Here is a 13,728-nt window from a genome sequence, read left to right as displayed (position 1 = left end):
ATGGTAGCTACACAGCAACATTCAAAAACTATAGCTTTGGGGATGAGAGCCTTAGCTGGAATAAAAAATTCATTGCTCCACTGACAGCGTTCTTAAAGTTCATGCCAGAAGACAGTAAGTCCCTGCCTGCCAGTCTAAAAAAAAAGAGACCAATGATCAGTTAGTAGATTTCCACAATGAAACTGAAATGACATAGTTTGTCTTGACATTTTAAAGCCTGATTTCAAAAACAGCACTCACCTACAGGGCAGGTTGGGCTGGGATACATATAGAATGTATCTTTATAATTTTATAGCACTGCTTCATCTACCAAGGCTTCAGACAGCTGTCTTGGAATCAGACCTGCAGGTTATTCAGTTTACTGACTCCAGTGTAGCAGGCATTTTGGTCACTTGTGGCTATACACTTCCCTCCCTCTCCAAAAAGCCACTTTTATACAAGTTACTAATACAGGCTCAGATACAGGTCTTATTACTGTAATGACGAGTATCAAAATGTGATTTTTGTCTTGCAGTAAATCTACTGCACAACAGCAGTACTGCCTTCTTCAATATGTAAAGGAAATTTAATCCATTTTGGGCCAGATCTGTAGACTACTAAAAGCCAAGGAAGTTGACTTAGGGAGAAACAAAAAGCACAGACCTTTTAATTTAAATGGCAAATTTATTCATTTTATTCAGCTGTTACCATTTCATCTGAACGTAAGCCCACACTGAATGTTCACAACCCCCTGGAGACTCACTTCCATGATGGCCCCCTGAGATGCTATACTACAGTAATAGGTGTCATTTCGATCTTTTACTTCCTCTACTATCTGAGGTTTTTTTAGACAACAGGTGAGAACAGACTGATAGCTCTTCAAACTAAAGACAACAGGCTAAGCTCCAAGAACATCATATGGGCTGAGAAATTTTAGCCCTGGCCAGGAATAGAGCCCACTGTTGACAAAATACATAACTTTCATTAGTAGTAATGCACAGTACAAAAGGAGCCAAACAGAGAATGGATCCAGAATTCCAAGGAACAGATCCATGGCTCATTTAAAAACAAACAAACCAGCCGTTAGTTTTTTTGCACTGGCTTCCAAGACTTTTGAGCAAGTCTTTTGACCCATCGTAGACTCTTAGAAATTATGCAGGGCTCCACGAGGCAATTCTCATACAACACAGATTTATCTGAGCCTAAAAATAAATCTGACTCCAGCATCCTACCACTAAAGAAATTGTATTTGTGATTCGGTCAACACAATATAAATGTAGAAGGTAACACGTTACACAAAGATGTTCTAGTAACTTCCTAGCCAGTGCCTACTTATGTAGTCTGAGATAGTGACTGATACATTACCGAGAGAATAGGAGCAAGCAGAAGCATACCTCAGCCATTTTAGGATTCCAGCCGCCATGGCCCTCCTGCATCTCCCGCAAGATGTCAATGTCCAGCAGGCATTTCACTTTGTCCCCATGCTGGAATGGATGCCTGTCCGTGCTTTCTTTCCTCTGCAGTTCAGCTGGTTTTCCTAAAAAGAAGAATGATACCACCCACACACATGCAGGATGCAATAATACACTTTAGGTCTCATTTGGCTTTGTAACAAGGGTTGCAAATTAACATAGGCTTAATTGGGGCAGAATAGTGTAAACCCCTTTTTCTATTGTGGAGTATGCCCTACACACTCTATGGGGCAGCACTATGTAGACAGATCAAGAGGATTTAGCGCTAACTGGATATTGATATTTGATATTGATATGGGTTAAACATGAGGTAGTTCTAACAAGACACAATTTTGTCCCTTCCCAGAGAGGGGAATGCCTTTGAATGATGCCTCTTCATGTCATGTCAGTCATCAGCAGCTGTTCTTAGCAATTTAGTCAACAACTGTTGTTCAGCAGACACACCCACACAGTACTCAAAATAAGTTCTCTTCCATAGGCAGCCACAGAGCTTGCTTTGGGGAGTGCTTTACCCTCCTAGCCTTCCTGTGTAGCAAGAATCTGTACCCCTGGAAATAAGCTTGCCATCCAGCCCTTCCCTTTCCACATGCTCTTGCCAAACTGCTCAGGGAGAGAAAAGAATGAGAAAGACCCGATTCTGCTGCTGTAAACTCAAGAACAGACCTCTCTGTCTTCCTTCAGGGGAGCAAAAGATGGCCCCTGCACCTCATTAGAAAAATACAACCAAATTACACCTTAGTAAAAAATCCTGCAAGTCCAAAAACACAAGTAGTTTCCTCGGTTTCATTAGAGTTAAGAGGAAAGGTGGATTGCAACAAGTTGCCAATATAGACATCGCCTTCTTCCATGACTTCTACTAACCTCCTTGCTGGGCAAGTATTAGTCAGCTCAGAAATCTCCCTTTTGTCACATTCCCCTTCAACACACTTTTTGGTCCACCAGAACAAAAATATTTGCTCTCTAAAAGCATAGTGAACACCAGTTGGACCACTGCTTGCCTAAAGAATGAAAAACTTTGGATTAACAAAACTGACACTGGCTTGAATTCTCTGCTGAAGGGTGTTTCATGCATTTGCAGCAGCAAGAAGTTGCCTTGGCAGAAGATCCTTCCCTGGCATACAGCTGTGGGCATCTGATGGTCTTGCACAATCTTACCACTGAAAGGCCAAACCACTTTACTAACCACTCTGGGTTCACACATGGACTACTTTTTTCAAATGGTACACATTATGTGGGAACTTTATAAAGCCACCTACCGATTTTCTGTCTTCCAAGCAAACCGGCTTTAGTGTCACAAAACGGCAGCATGAATCAGAATTTCTCAACAGAAGACTTGTCTCTACGCACCTAATTTTGGGAGATGCTCTTTGTAGTAAAAGCCACCAGATGCCTCCACGGTACATTTCAGATCCACTTTTCCCTTGTGTCCAACTCTGTAGACATTTGTGGTACCATCAGACCACGTGACGCTGGCCACACTGCGTCCAGTCTCTACATCCCAGCCACGAATATCAACCACACGTCCAGTTTTACCTTCACCACCTGATGGAAAAGAGGGGAAAAAAGTGTTCAGCTTGCATTTTCACCAAGACCAATATACAGAAACTCACCTGACACTGGGATGTTTACTGAGATATAATTTAATGACTTTTTTTTCTTAACTAAGTAAAAAATAAGGAAAAAAACTTGTCAGTTCTCCAGCTATTCACCACAGAGAAGTAGGCATGGAGCCAAAAGTCAATAGCTGGGGCAAATGAAATTCTGACAGAGGTTGCCATCAGGAAGGATTTCTGTGGGGCCCTATCATAGGCCAGCTTTACATGTTGAACAGAAGCACACAGGTCTGCTTCACTGACAGCATATTGCTGCCTGAAGCAATGCCCTCCAGTCAAGTGTTCTTCATATACATGTAAGAAGGAAATCACACACACACAAAATATTATTCAGCAGCTTCCTCACAGCGTGCATGATTCACCCTGATCTGCCGAAGGCACAAGAGAACTCAGTCACCTTTTTAATTTGGGAAATTAAACCATGACAACTCAGTTTGACCAGCTAGGAGAGAATCTCTACATTAAACTCACCGAAAGCCAGCCAGCCATTTACTTTGGAATACAAATATGGAAAAGTTGAATTCTGTATAGAAGCAGCCATTCTGCCTGGTGTACAGAAACACTGCCTAGTTAGGCAGTGCACAGTGTCATGGCACCACACTGTGGCAAGATAAAAACACAGCAGCATTGTAAAATCCACCCAAGATCTTTAATCTCTTCCCAACACCAGCCAGGTAGAGGAACATCAAGTAAATTTTGTTCTGGTACTTCTTTTCACTATTGAAACAATCCAGAACAGGAGGATATATTTGTGAGAAGGTAAATCTGGCTGGGCACATGGGACATACTCTCATCCAAGAGACAACAGTATATCAACACTGAACCTAGTGACAAGGCAGTCAGATTTGCAGATTCCCTAACCTCACTCTACTGTCAAATCACTGTGTGAACTCGGGCAAGCCCCAGCACTGATCTAGCGCTTTCCCAAAAGGGGAGAGCAACATGTCTGTCTCGCTGAGTGGACAGTGAGCTTCTAATTGTCTGCAAAGTCTTGGAATTTAACAGCTTAAAGGAGTTAACTTCCTCATCTAACTGGATATCTATCTAAAAAGCATAATACAGAGAAACTAGTGGGCTTCATTGTCAGCTCTATCAATGACAAGAACATGCCTCTTTAGAGGGCTGGTCCGAGAATCAGAAAGTCCTAGTATCTCTTAATTTTTACTGGAAGAAAAATATTTTTAAAATCCTATCTGCCTTTAAAATCTCTCCCTAGAAATGGCAGGTGGATCCCAGTTCTGTACACAATTTACACTGCAGCCAGTTACCAGATCAGCACTCCAGATATCCACCCACATGAATACTATCTAGGAAAACACAATTTACATTACCAAAAGCATTTCTGTGATGTAACCTTCACAGCTATGCCTAAAAAAGCCTTCCAGATTAGAACGCAGAACCTAGCAATAGGGCAGCTAACAGTAATTTTCATCTTCCTTTCTGCAGGTAACCATAAACAACTGTCCAGTCCAAAATTAATCAGGATGACAGCTCTTAGAAAAGAAGGCTACATGCAATATGCAGTTACTGACCATGGGAAGGGAGAGCCTCTGGATGCTACCAATGTTCCAGTATGGGAACACAGTGACCTTGCATCAACACTGTGTTCCTTTGACTGTATTACTAACATGGACAGGTTGTAGCAGGTTCCTGTCCTCTCCCTGCTCTGTCAGTCTGCAGGAAACCTGGTAGGTATCACTGGCCTCAAATTAGCGCTGACAGAAACTTAGTACCAGTGACAAAAGAACTTAAAGTTCGTCTGTTGCAGCAGGGATTCAGCTTGAACAATAACAACAACAAAGTAATCTCCCCCGTCGCCCTGGTCAGATGCTTTTCTCTGAGGAGGGCACTAGCTTCCACTTCCATGGTGTTTGGACTCTGAGAAATGGTAGTAAGGAAAAATATGTATTCAATGAAAAGGCTGAAGTGATTGAAGAGCTGCCAGAGCCCACCCCGACCACAGCAGAGAAAAAAGTTTGGTCAATTGGCAAATTTTGCAGTCAATGCTAATTTCTGCAAAGGGCTTCAGGCAGCAGGAATACTAAAAAGACAAAGGGAAATAAAAGCAAGACCAGATCAGATTTCTCAGCTAGCTGCTATTGCCCTTACCAGACACACAAGACCACATGGTCAATACATGAACTTACCAGGACCCTGTTACAGAGTTTGCAAGGTTATTTATTACCACTACTTACATGTTACCTCCTTAAGTGGAATTAGAGTTGATGTGTTAGCACTACCAGGAAGCTAAGTTCAGAAGAGCAAATAGCTGTGGATGGGGACAGCTCCATCAAAGACAAAGCAGTACTCATTAGAGACCAGCTGAGCAGCTGGCCTTATGTTCTTCTTGCTCGTCTTGCACATATAACTGCTTTCAGGTCACAATCATTGTAAGCAACACAAGTCTCAGACATGTAAATGTTGATCTGATCTCAAAAGGATGGATAAGCTGTACTGAGCATAAGCTTCTTTTGCTCTCAGACCCTGCAAGTATCCATGTCCTCCACTGAACCCAGTGCTGCAATAAATGGTGGAGTCAACATTGGAACCTTTGGGCTTACAACTTAATTATTAAGGGAAAAAAGAAGCAGTAACATTACAGTGCGTACAAGGCTCTGGAATAGAAACGGATAGTAAAATTTCCTTAACCTTGTAGCACTACAGAGAAATCAGTATCAGTGAATTAGACACAGTCATTACGCCCCAAATGCAGCTCTAGAAAAGACATTTTTGTTCCTTTGCATTTTCAGCCTGAAGTTACAGTTCATACAGAAAGCAAAAACCATTCTCCAGCAACCACAGCAAACAGTTCTTCATTAATGCTCCATGTGGAACAGTCCTTATATATCATTTCTCTTTGCTGTTCTTAAAAGTGTCCAAATAAGGATGTTCCAAAGAATTCCAAAGGAAAAAGGAGTACCGTACATGAAGTCAGACAAACCTTATTCCTACTGTGAATGGAAGCTTTTTCAGGAAAAGATGGGTCTCTATTTTCTTACAACACAGCGTACATTTATAGATCTATACAAGGTCTTCCAGGATGGTTCCCATGAGTTTTCACATCTATGAAACAGGAGCAGCAAAAGTTCCCTCCCACACCCTGAATGAATGCATACAGTTTGTGTAACAGATATGTTTTTAAACAAATACAAGAAAGTAAATAATATTTAATACTCTAAAGAACAGCAACCTGCATCATCTGAACAGCTCCCACAGAAGCTACTGCTCAGCACATGCATTTTCAACTAGTGATTTGGCAAAAACTAAAAACAAACAAACAAAAAAATTGAATGGTATTTTACAGGACATCTTAAAAGAAGCTTACCATCCTGGTTACCCCACTCCCAGTCGGGGCCACGGACTACTTTAGCCCCCTGGAAAGTCCCTTTTAATGTGATGCGAGTCAAATTCTGTCGAGGACTCACTAGGACTCTGGAGAAACAAAATAAGAGAAAACAAATTAATTTATTGTTACTATTCACACTTTATAAAGCTCTGTTCCAGCTGAGGCCTGTCATATGAGGACCAAGTGCACCACAGTTAAATACAGAAAAACATGGCTTGAGTTCTGAAGAGCATGTAAGAAGTGAGAGAAAACAATAAAATAGCTGAACAGGGTCTTTGACCCTAAAAGCTGGTGTCCCCAGGAGGGTCAGAATACTTAGGCACTGTTCCACTGACGGCAGAAAGACAACTAGTGAATAACACACTGGGCTAAAGAAAACCCAGGTTTACCTTCAAACATTACCAGAAATTGTGAGATCCATGGTGAGCTTTAAAAAGGTTGTTTGTGTTTCAACTGTGAGATGCAGGTAATTGGGAATAGACGCTGCTACATGAGCATGAGGAATGGCCACAATTCAGTGACAGTCTGCGAAGACAAACATATCTACACACAAGCAGAAGGACTGTGGTGGGGTCTCTCTCTCACGTTGTTAGATACCAGAAGGTCATCTTGCTGACTCAGGGAGTTGAACACATATAAACACAAAGATTCAACATGATTACATTCACTCACTCACACACAGCTTGCTTAGCCATGATGGAAAAAAGATCATCCTTTCAAAACTTCAAAAGCCTTGAGGGCGCTGGGGGGGGGGGGAATCTAGTAGCTCCAAAGATGAAAAAATTCCCCACACACTCTACGAGATGCACAAACCACAAATTATATTAGGGCAGGCAGCTCACCAAGGGCCAAGCATGATTACTGTGAATGCATCCAAATTAATACTTTTTAACATAACTATTTACCAGCATTCTACAGCATAAGGTACAACATCTACAAACCAGTCATCAAAATCTGGGTTTAGCACCTTCACCCCATTGCCTACACAGAGCATGGGAAGCCCTCCTACAAATATCATCAAGCAATCCAAAACATCATAGCAGGAGGGCATATTAAGTTTTCCTTGCCAGCTGTGCCACTTATAATCCACGTTTCCCAAAGAACACCCAAGTCAATTAATCTAAGTCTCACATCATTAAAATATATCTTTAAAACAAAGCCTCGGGGGGGGGGGAAGAGAGGAGTAAGGAGAAAGTTAGTAAGTTCTCCAGAAAGTCTGACATCACTTCAGAGGGAGAGTGAAACCAACTTTCAGCTGCCCTTGTATCCCATCATTAAATTTAAGGCAATGCTTATGGACATTACTAGGGTGTACACTGCATGAAAGCAGTAATGTCTCAGGCAGTCTCCTAGTTCAAAGTCATAAGGAGTTCAGCACATTTCATAACCGAAGCTGCAGACTGCACCGCCTAGTTCACTTGCTGAAAAGCAGAGCAGATTAGACCAGTAGTGTTGTGGCTAGACTTTCCAGGGTAACACAGAACTTTCTATCCGCCCTGCAATCCGCATCACAGGCATACACACCGATCCATCTTAAGAAAAAAGAAAAAAAAAAAAAATACCTACGTGATAGTAAACAGGGGGTCTGATGTCCTGTTAAAGCAGCTTCCAATTCCCATAATGGTACAGCAGCTTCTCTGCTGTTTTTGTGCGTGCTGTTCCTAGTGTCTGTTCCCTAGCAGAAAGCTTTTTCATGAGATACCAAGCCACCAAAGTCCTTATGGACCTGTTTGTGTTCCTTGCCCAGGGTACAATCCACTTTTCTAGGTGACTGCAAAGGTGCCGCAATCCATAGCCATAATTGCGCACCTCCTCCTGACAGGCTCTTGGCAACTCCCAGACCAGACAGAGCAAAACCAAGTTCAGCAGCTGTTCCACAGGGGAAGGGGAGGGGAAGCCTACTGGGGGTAGGGCTGACCTCAGAACGCTGTATTTATTTTCCATCTAATACCTAGAGAGAGAAGGTGGAGACTCAGAAGGATAAAAAGCTTATGCTTGAACTGTTTACTTATCCATCAAAAGCCCAAGTCTTTTACCTTTCTTAACTTGTTAACAGATCTCCCACCTGTGCTTTACAACCTAATGTGTTTAAAAAGAGGGAGAGATTATTTACACATGCTCTTATAATTGTTGAACGTTCATTATCCAGATTGTAGCTCAACAGGAGGGAGACAAAGACTGGTTTTTGGATGGTTAAGATTTTGTCTGTTTTAAACACCATCAAGGCTGGCAGTTGTTATGAAAGAGAATATAATGAAAGAGGGCTAGCAAAAAGCTCAGCTAAAAAGAAGCACTGATCAGCATTCATTTTATTGCACTGTGTCATGCACTATAGACTGGCTTCAAAAACCAGCATGGATTTCTGTACTACATCTGAAACAGCTTAGCTACAACATGCTATTTTCACTGTGTTTTGCTGAATGCTTTTCTAACAATTTATCAAAGACATCTTAGTCAAGCCCTGAGACAAAATGATAAAAATATACTTCTCTCCTCCAAACCCTACTCTCATAAGGGAGGGGTTTCAACGCAAAGATTCTCAGTGGTAGTAAACAGAGCACCAAGCTAAGCTTAAGCAAGATGTTTAAACAGCAAAATAGCCATCATTCATTAGATTCCTAGCATAATTTCCCTTTCTGTGTAATCAAACAACAGTCATTTCCCATCTCAACAGCTCTCACATTTACCTGCCACTTTCAGTGAAATCTGTGGCTAGAGACCAGGAAAACAAAACAAAACTGACCAGTTCAGAAAGCTGAACTTCCTTAAAGAAGAAAGCAGCATAAGAAACTCCATCTCCCATTCTACTTAAATGCTGGAGGCAATCCACCATAACTGCCTTCTTCCCCTGGCCTCACAAAAATTTTGACCTTGTCTTGAACCACACTGCTGACCAGGAACACCAAAGAATGATACAAGAACCAGATGTCCTGAGCTGATACATCTTAGGTTTTAATCTAATTCAACATGTTTTGCTCCAAATTCTGGATAACAACCAAAGTTACTAGTGTGTTGCAAAAACACCCTGGGGATAAGTTTAATCACTGCAATATTGCCTTTAATAACAATTTTAATTATGACAGCCAAAGTCTGCAGCCATTTCTGCCCTACAAATGCCAATGATATTAAATTACTATAGAGTCCAGAAAACGCTTGGGAGCATGTACTGTACAGAATGAAGCTATGTCTGTCTTCAGCATGCTGGAACCAACCCCCCTGTGGATTACTCTGCCTGCGCTCAAATTTCACTGAGGTGCTTACATAGCCTTTCACATCACTGAGAGCTACGCTCCAGACAGCCAGAAAAATAGCATCATCCATGCTTTACAGATAGAGATGAGATCCAAAACAACTGACTTCGAGAAGTTTAAATAGACTGCTTTTAATTTGCAGTAGCGATCCGAGGCCCTGCAGAAGTCAGAGCCCTTTCATACCAGGCACAGCTAACATATTTTGCAAGACAGAGGCTTCTCCACTGCAGACAATTCTTATCCAAAGAAACAAGCACAAAGCATGGGACTGGAAAGCAAAAGGGATGGTCACCCTGCAAAGCAGCAGACCATAAATACTGTGTTAATGTCTTCAGAAAGGCACAGCTGTAAACTAGAATCTCAGCTCACAGTGGGTACAAACCCACACTCCTCCTAGGATGTATAAAGATCTACACAGGCTACCTCAAGAAAAGCCAACACAGAGATCTTACAGAAACTACAGGTAAAACCGACGTCAACGATGCAAGAAATTCTACATTCTCTAATCCTCCCTAGCAAAGCTTTTACTGAAGCACTTCCAGCAAAGGATAAAGGAAGGAAATTCTGACAGATGGCAGGCGGATGCCGATTGCTCAAGCATGAACCAGACTAACGCAAGGACGCTAGCGAGAGATCAGGATCACAGAAACCTATTTCAGGAACTGCCTTTACCAAGAATTTCCATTGTCAATCCTATCCTTCCTTGCCAAGGCACAGTTCTTCACAAAACCAGCTGTATAACCCAGATCACAAGGTCTGAGGTGGGCTAAATGCTTGCTGCCTTTTTTGCTAACCTCCAAAGCTAACTCATATCAGACTCAGTTTTGGAAAGCCACAGGGGGCAAGATTTCAGACCAAGACTACTAAATGTGAACTAAAACACGTGTGTGCACCTAAGACTCAACACTGTATTGTAGACAGAAGGTTTTCTCAACTATGCTCTCAGAGATGTCTACGCGCAGCCTTTAATGGCAGAATATTGTACTGACAATGACACAGAAGCACTGGTGAGCATACGAAGTGAAATGTCTTATCATCTTTTAAACATGACTATTAGTTCAAAACACAAGGTTAAGGATGCTTTAGCGAAGATCTCTCTTGCTTACAGTTTTGATCATGTAATTCCAGAAAAGACAAAGATAAAATATGTCACTGAAATTTAATCCCTATTCCACAAATCAAACAGAATATTCCAAACTAAATAAGGGAAGCCCTAGTATGGGGATATGCCCTAGTGTTCTGCAATGTACATGTTTTTTTAAGGAGGCACAGTTAGGTAGTTTATTTGGTAAATCATGGGGTTTTTTAAAAAGCGAAATTATACTAATTCATTAATAGAATAAACTAATAAATAAATTCATATTAATAAATGCATTAATACTTAACAAGCATTTTCAAACCAGTTAGGAAACAAACACATCATGACACAAGAGCCAGATTTGATTCAAAACGCTACTCACCAAAATTTCTTAGTCTAGCAGCTTAAACTGACATTGCATAAATAACACATGTTGAAGAGATTACTATAGTAAATAAACCTGCATCCCCTTTATTGCCTAGTAATCAAACACCCAGCAGTTGTCACTCAGCTGCTCTATCAGCTCAGGCTTAGAGTATAAGCAGTCACAGATGGAAGGCAGGATTATTAAAGCTGCCTTCAATGAGTCTGCATTGCACATGCATACCTCAATGATAGCATGCGCTTGTTCTTGTAATGTATCTGATTTAGAAATCCAACTGGTAACTAGACTAGACAGAGCTGGTTTAAGAATTATGGCTGAAAATAACACCAAACTCTGTTTTGACGACAGTATAAAACACAACGTGAGAAAAAATTTGTATTTCTTATGCTTGATTACACAAAACGTTTCCCTGTGTAGTTTGCTGGCTCCTCCAACTCCATTGTTCTCCAGAAAAACATAGAACTTTTGAAAAATTGTTAAGGTTGTGATTTATTGGTGAGCAAAGTCTAGAAAAGAGCCTGGGTAAAATGCACCTCATCCCCTACTGAAATTCAACTTTGCATCATCCTTGAGAAGGCGATGCATGCAAAATGCCATTGCTGCTTTTGCACTTGAACATAGTAATACTGGTATTTTGTATGAGAGGAAGATTATCTCAGACTTGATTATTTGCAGAACTCACCAGAGTGTGCCTGACTATTCCAGGCCTAACATACACCTGATGAGTTTTGCTTTGCTATCCTGCTTACAGACATGATTTATCTTCCAATTACTAAGCATATATTCAAGCAAATGGATACACAATTGCAAAAAAAAGGTCTCTAGCAAAACTGAGCTGTCCATCCTTTTAAACTAAGGATGAGAGCCTCTCCCAAAACAGCCATAAAACTCAAACCAAACAAGACCAATAAAAACTACCAGCTATTGGCAGATGTTGGGAAGAGATTACTTCAAATAGCAAAATAAAAAAAAAAAAAAAAAAAAAAATCAGTACTCCCTGCCACCAGAGGTTCAAACTCAGGTCATTTAAGACCTGAAATAGCATTCAGGTAAAGGTGTCTTCAAAGCCTCTTTAGAAAACTGATTGGGAACCCTCTGCAGCATCTGTCTGGGCTTAAGGCCTCTTAAACCCTAGGATTAGCAAGCTGCTACAAACAGTTCTGTGCTGCCCTTGCCTAGGTTTAGCTGCACAGGTGCCATGTGGTGGGTCTGGCAACAGCAGCGCAGGTGGTAGCAATTTGCTGCACAAGGACATCATACTGCAATCTCTGAAATGGTCCTACTCGAGCCCTTAGCTTCCTCTGTCAAAGGATCAGCAACGGTAGCAGTTGCGAGATCGGATGCATGGCGATGCTCTCTCACAACAGAGTAAGAATGGAGACCACGGAGGGACTGGAAACTCCCAGCTCTTGATCTTTGGTTAAAGAGACATTTGATGTGACAGCTGCGCAGTACAGCTGCATTCCATGGTTCTTCTACATTTGATCTCACTGATGGTAAGCCAAGGACTACAATCAAGATATATAAGTAGCCCCTCCTTCATTATGGAAAACCAAGATCGTGGGATGCTGTCAAATTTGGTGGACTGTCTCTCCATCCACTCCCCTTATAAGATTTCTGACTAATTAACACTCGTGTGCTCATCACAGCACTTTCCCCAGGTCTTGAAAGCAACACACTACTGTGTTTGAGGCCCATTGTAAAGAACCAAAAGATACCCATTCCCTGCCAGAGAAAGGAGGTGAGACAATGTTGATCTCTAAAGGCGACTCACACTGTGTTTCATAGCCATTCAAACAACAGTGGGTAGCAACAAAACCTCAAGAAAAAACAAATCCACACAGCAGATACTATGTCTTCTTAAACACACAGCTTTTTTTTTTTTGGGGTCCTTGGGGAACTGCCAAAGGTTTTCTCTTCTATTTTATTACGCCGAAAAGTAGAGATGAGTGATCTAAGCAATAGTCCTAGTGAGTCATAAGTACGCAATTTTTGTTCTTCGAAAAGGATGCTGCATTGCCTAAGGCAATGTGTCTTTACAGCTCAGACCTGTTATTCCAAAGAAATCCTCTCTATGGCATTGTTCAAAGGTGATCTCCCTCCATGCCCCTCATTTCATTTTTATTTTTTTTTTTTAATTCAGAACATTCAATTCTTAAGGCAGAGCAATCTTCAGAACACTAAACCAACAAACCATAGGATTACATTTTCATTAAAGCAAAGGTGTTCCTACTTCTTCCTGCTCCTGCACTGCAAGACATTTCTGAGTAAAATTGTTTCAGTTTGCCAGCTCCCTGTATGAAAGAAAGCTCTTGCATAAAACACATATGCATTGCAGTTATAGTACAGTATTCTACCATCCAACTCAGTCAAACGACTGAAACAAAAAGCATTTCTGACAGCCTGTTTTCTCCAAAAGCTTAATGACTTTTAAGAATCACAATATGTACCTTTCATTCATCTTTAAAATTGCAGCTTTCCACAACTGGAAGCTTCTTCTTTGAGGGTTTCTAATTTATCTCCATCCCTCAGCACAGCTACATTCAATTCCTGCCACGTAGGAACAGCAGGAAAGGTGTTGTATTACCCAATTACAATTACTGC

General features: G+C 41.3%; 1 protein-coding gene across 5 annotated transcripts in view; it reads right to left on the bottom strand.

Annotated features, from left to right (window-relative positions):
- Positions 1-13,728, bottom strand: part of MIB2 (MIB E3 ubiquitin protein ligase 2) — a 51,872-nt gene that overhangs the window by 18,110 nt on the left and 20,034 nt on the right. For 4 of the 5 annotated variants that reach the window (XM_069782688.1, XM_069782687.1, XM_069782689.1 and 1 more), the window contains 3 exons: positions 6,390-6,496; positions 2,799-2,993; positions 1,374-1,516 (listed from right to left, as the gene is read on the bottom strand). In XM_069782688.1, coding sequence (XP_069638789.1) covers positions 1,374-1,516; positions 2,799-2,993; positions 6,390-6,496 — 445 coding nt within the window. Of the gene's footprint in view, positions 1-1,373; positions 1,517-2,798; positions 2,994-6,389; positions 6,497-7,976; positions 8,278-13,728 lie in introns of those variants that run through there. The other variant, XM_069782691.1, reaches the window with a different exon arrangement.

The sequence above is a fragment of the Haliaeetus albicilla genome, chromosome 4 (genome assembly GCF_947461875.1).
Source record: "Haliaeetus albicilla chromosome 4, bHalAlb1.1, whole genome shotgun sequence".
In the NCBI taxonomy this organism is placed as follows: domain Eukaryota; kingdom Metazoa; phylum Chordata; class Aves; order Accipitriformes; family Accipitridae; genus Haliaeetus; species Haliaeetus albicilla.
This window is presented reverse-complemented; position numbering and strand designations above follow the sequence as displayed.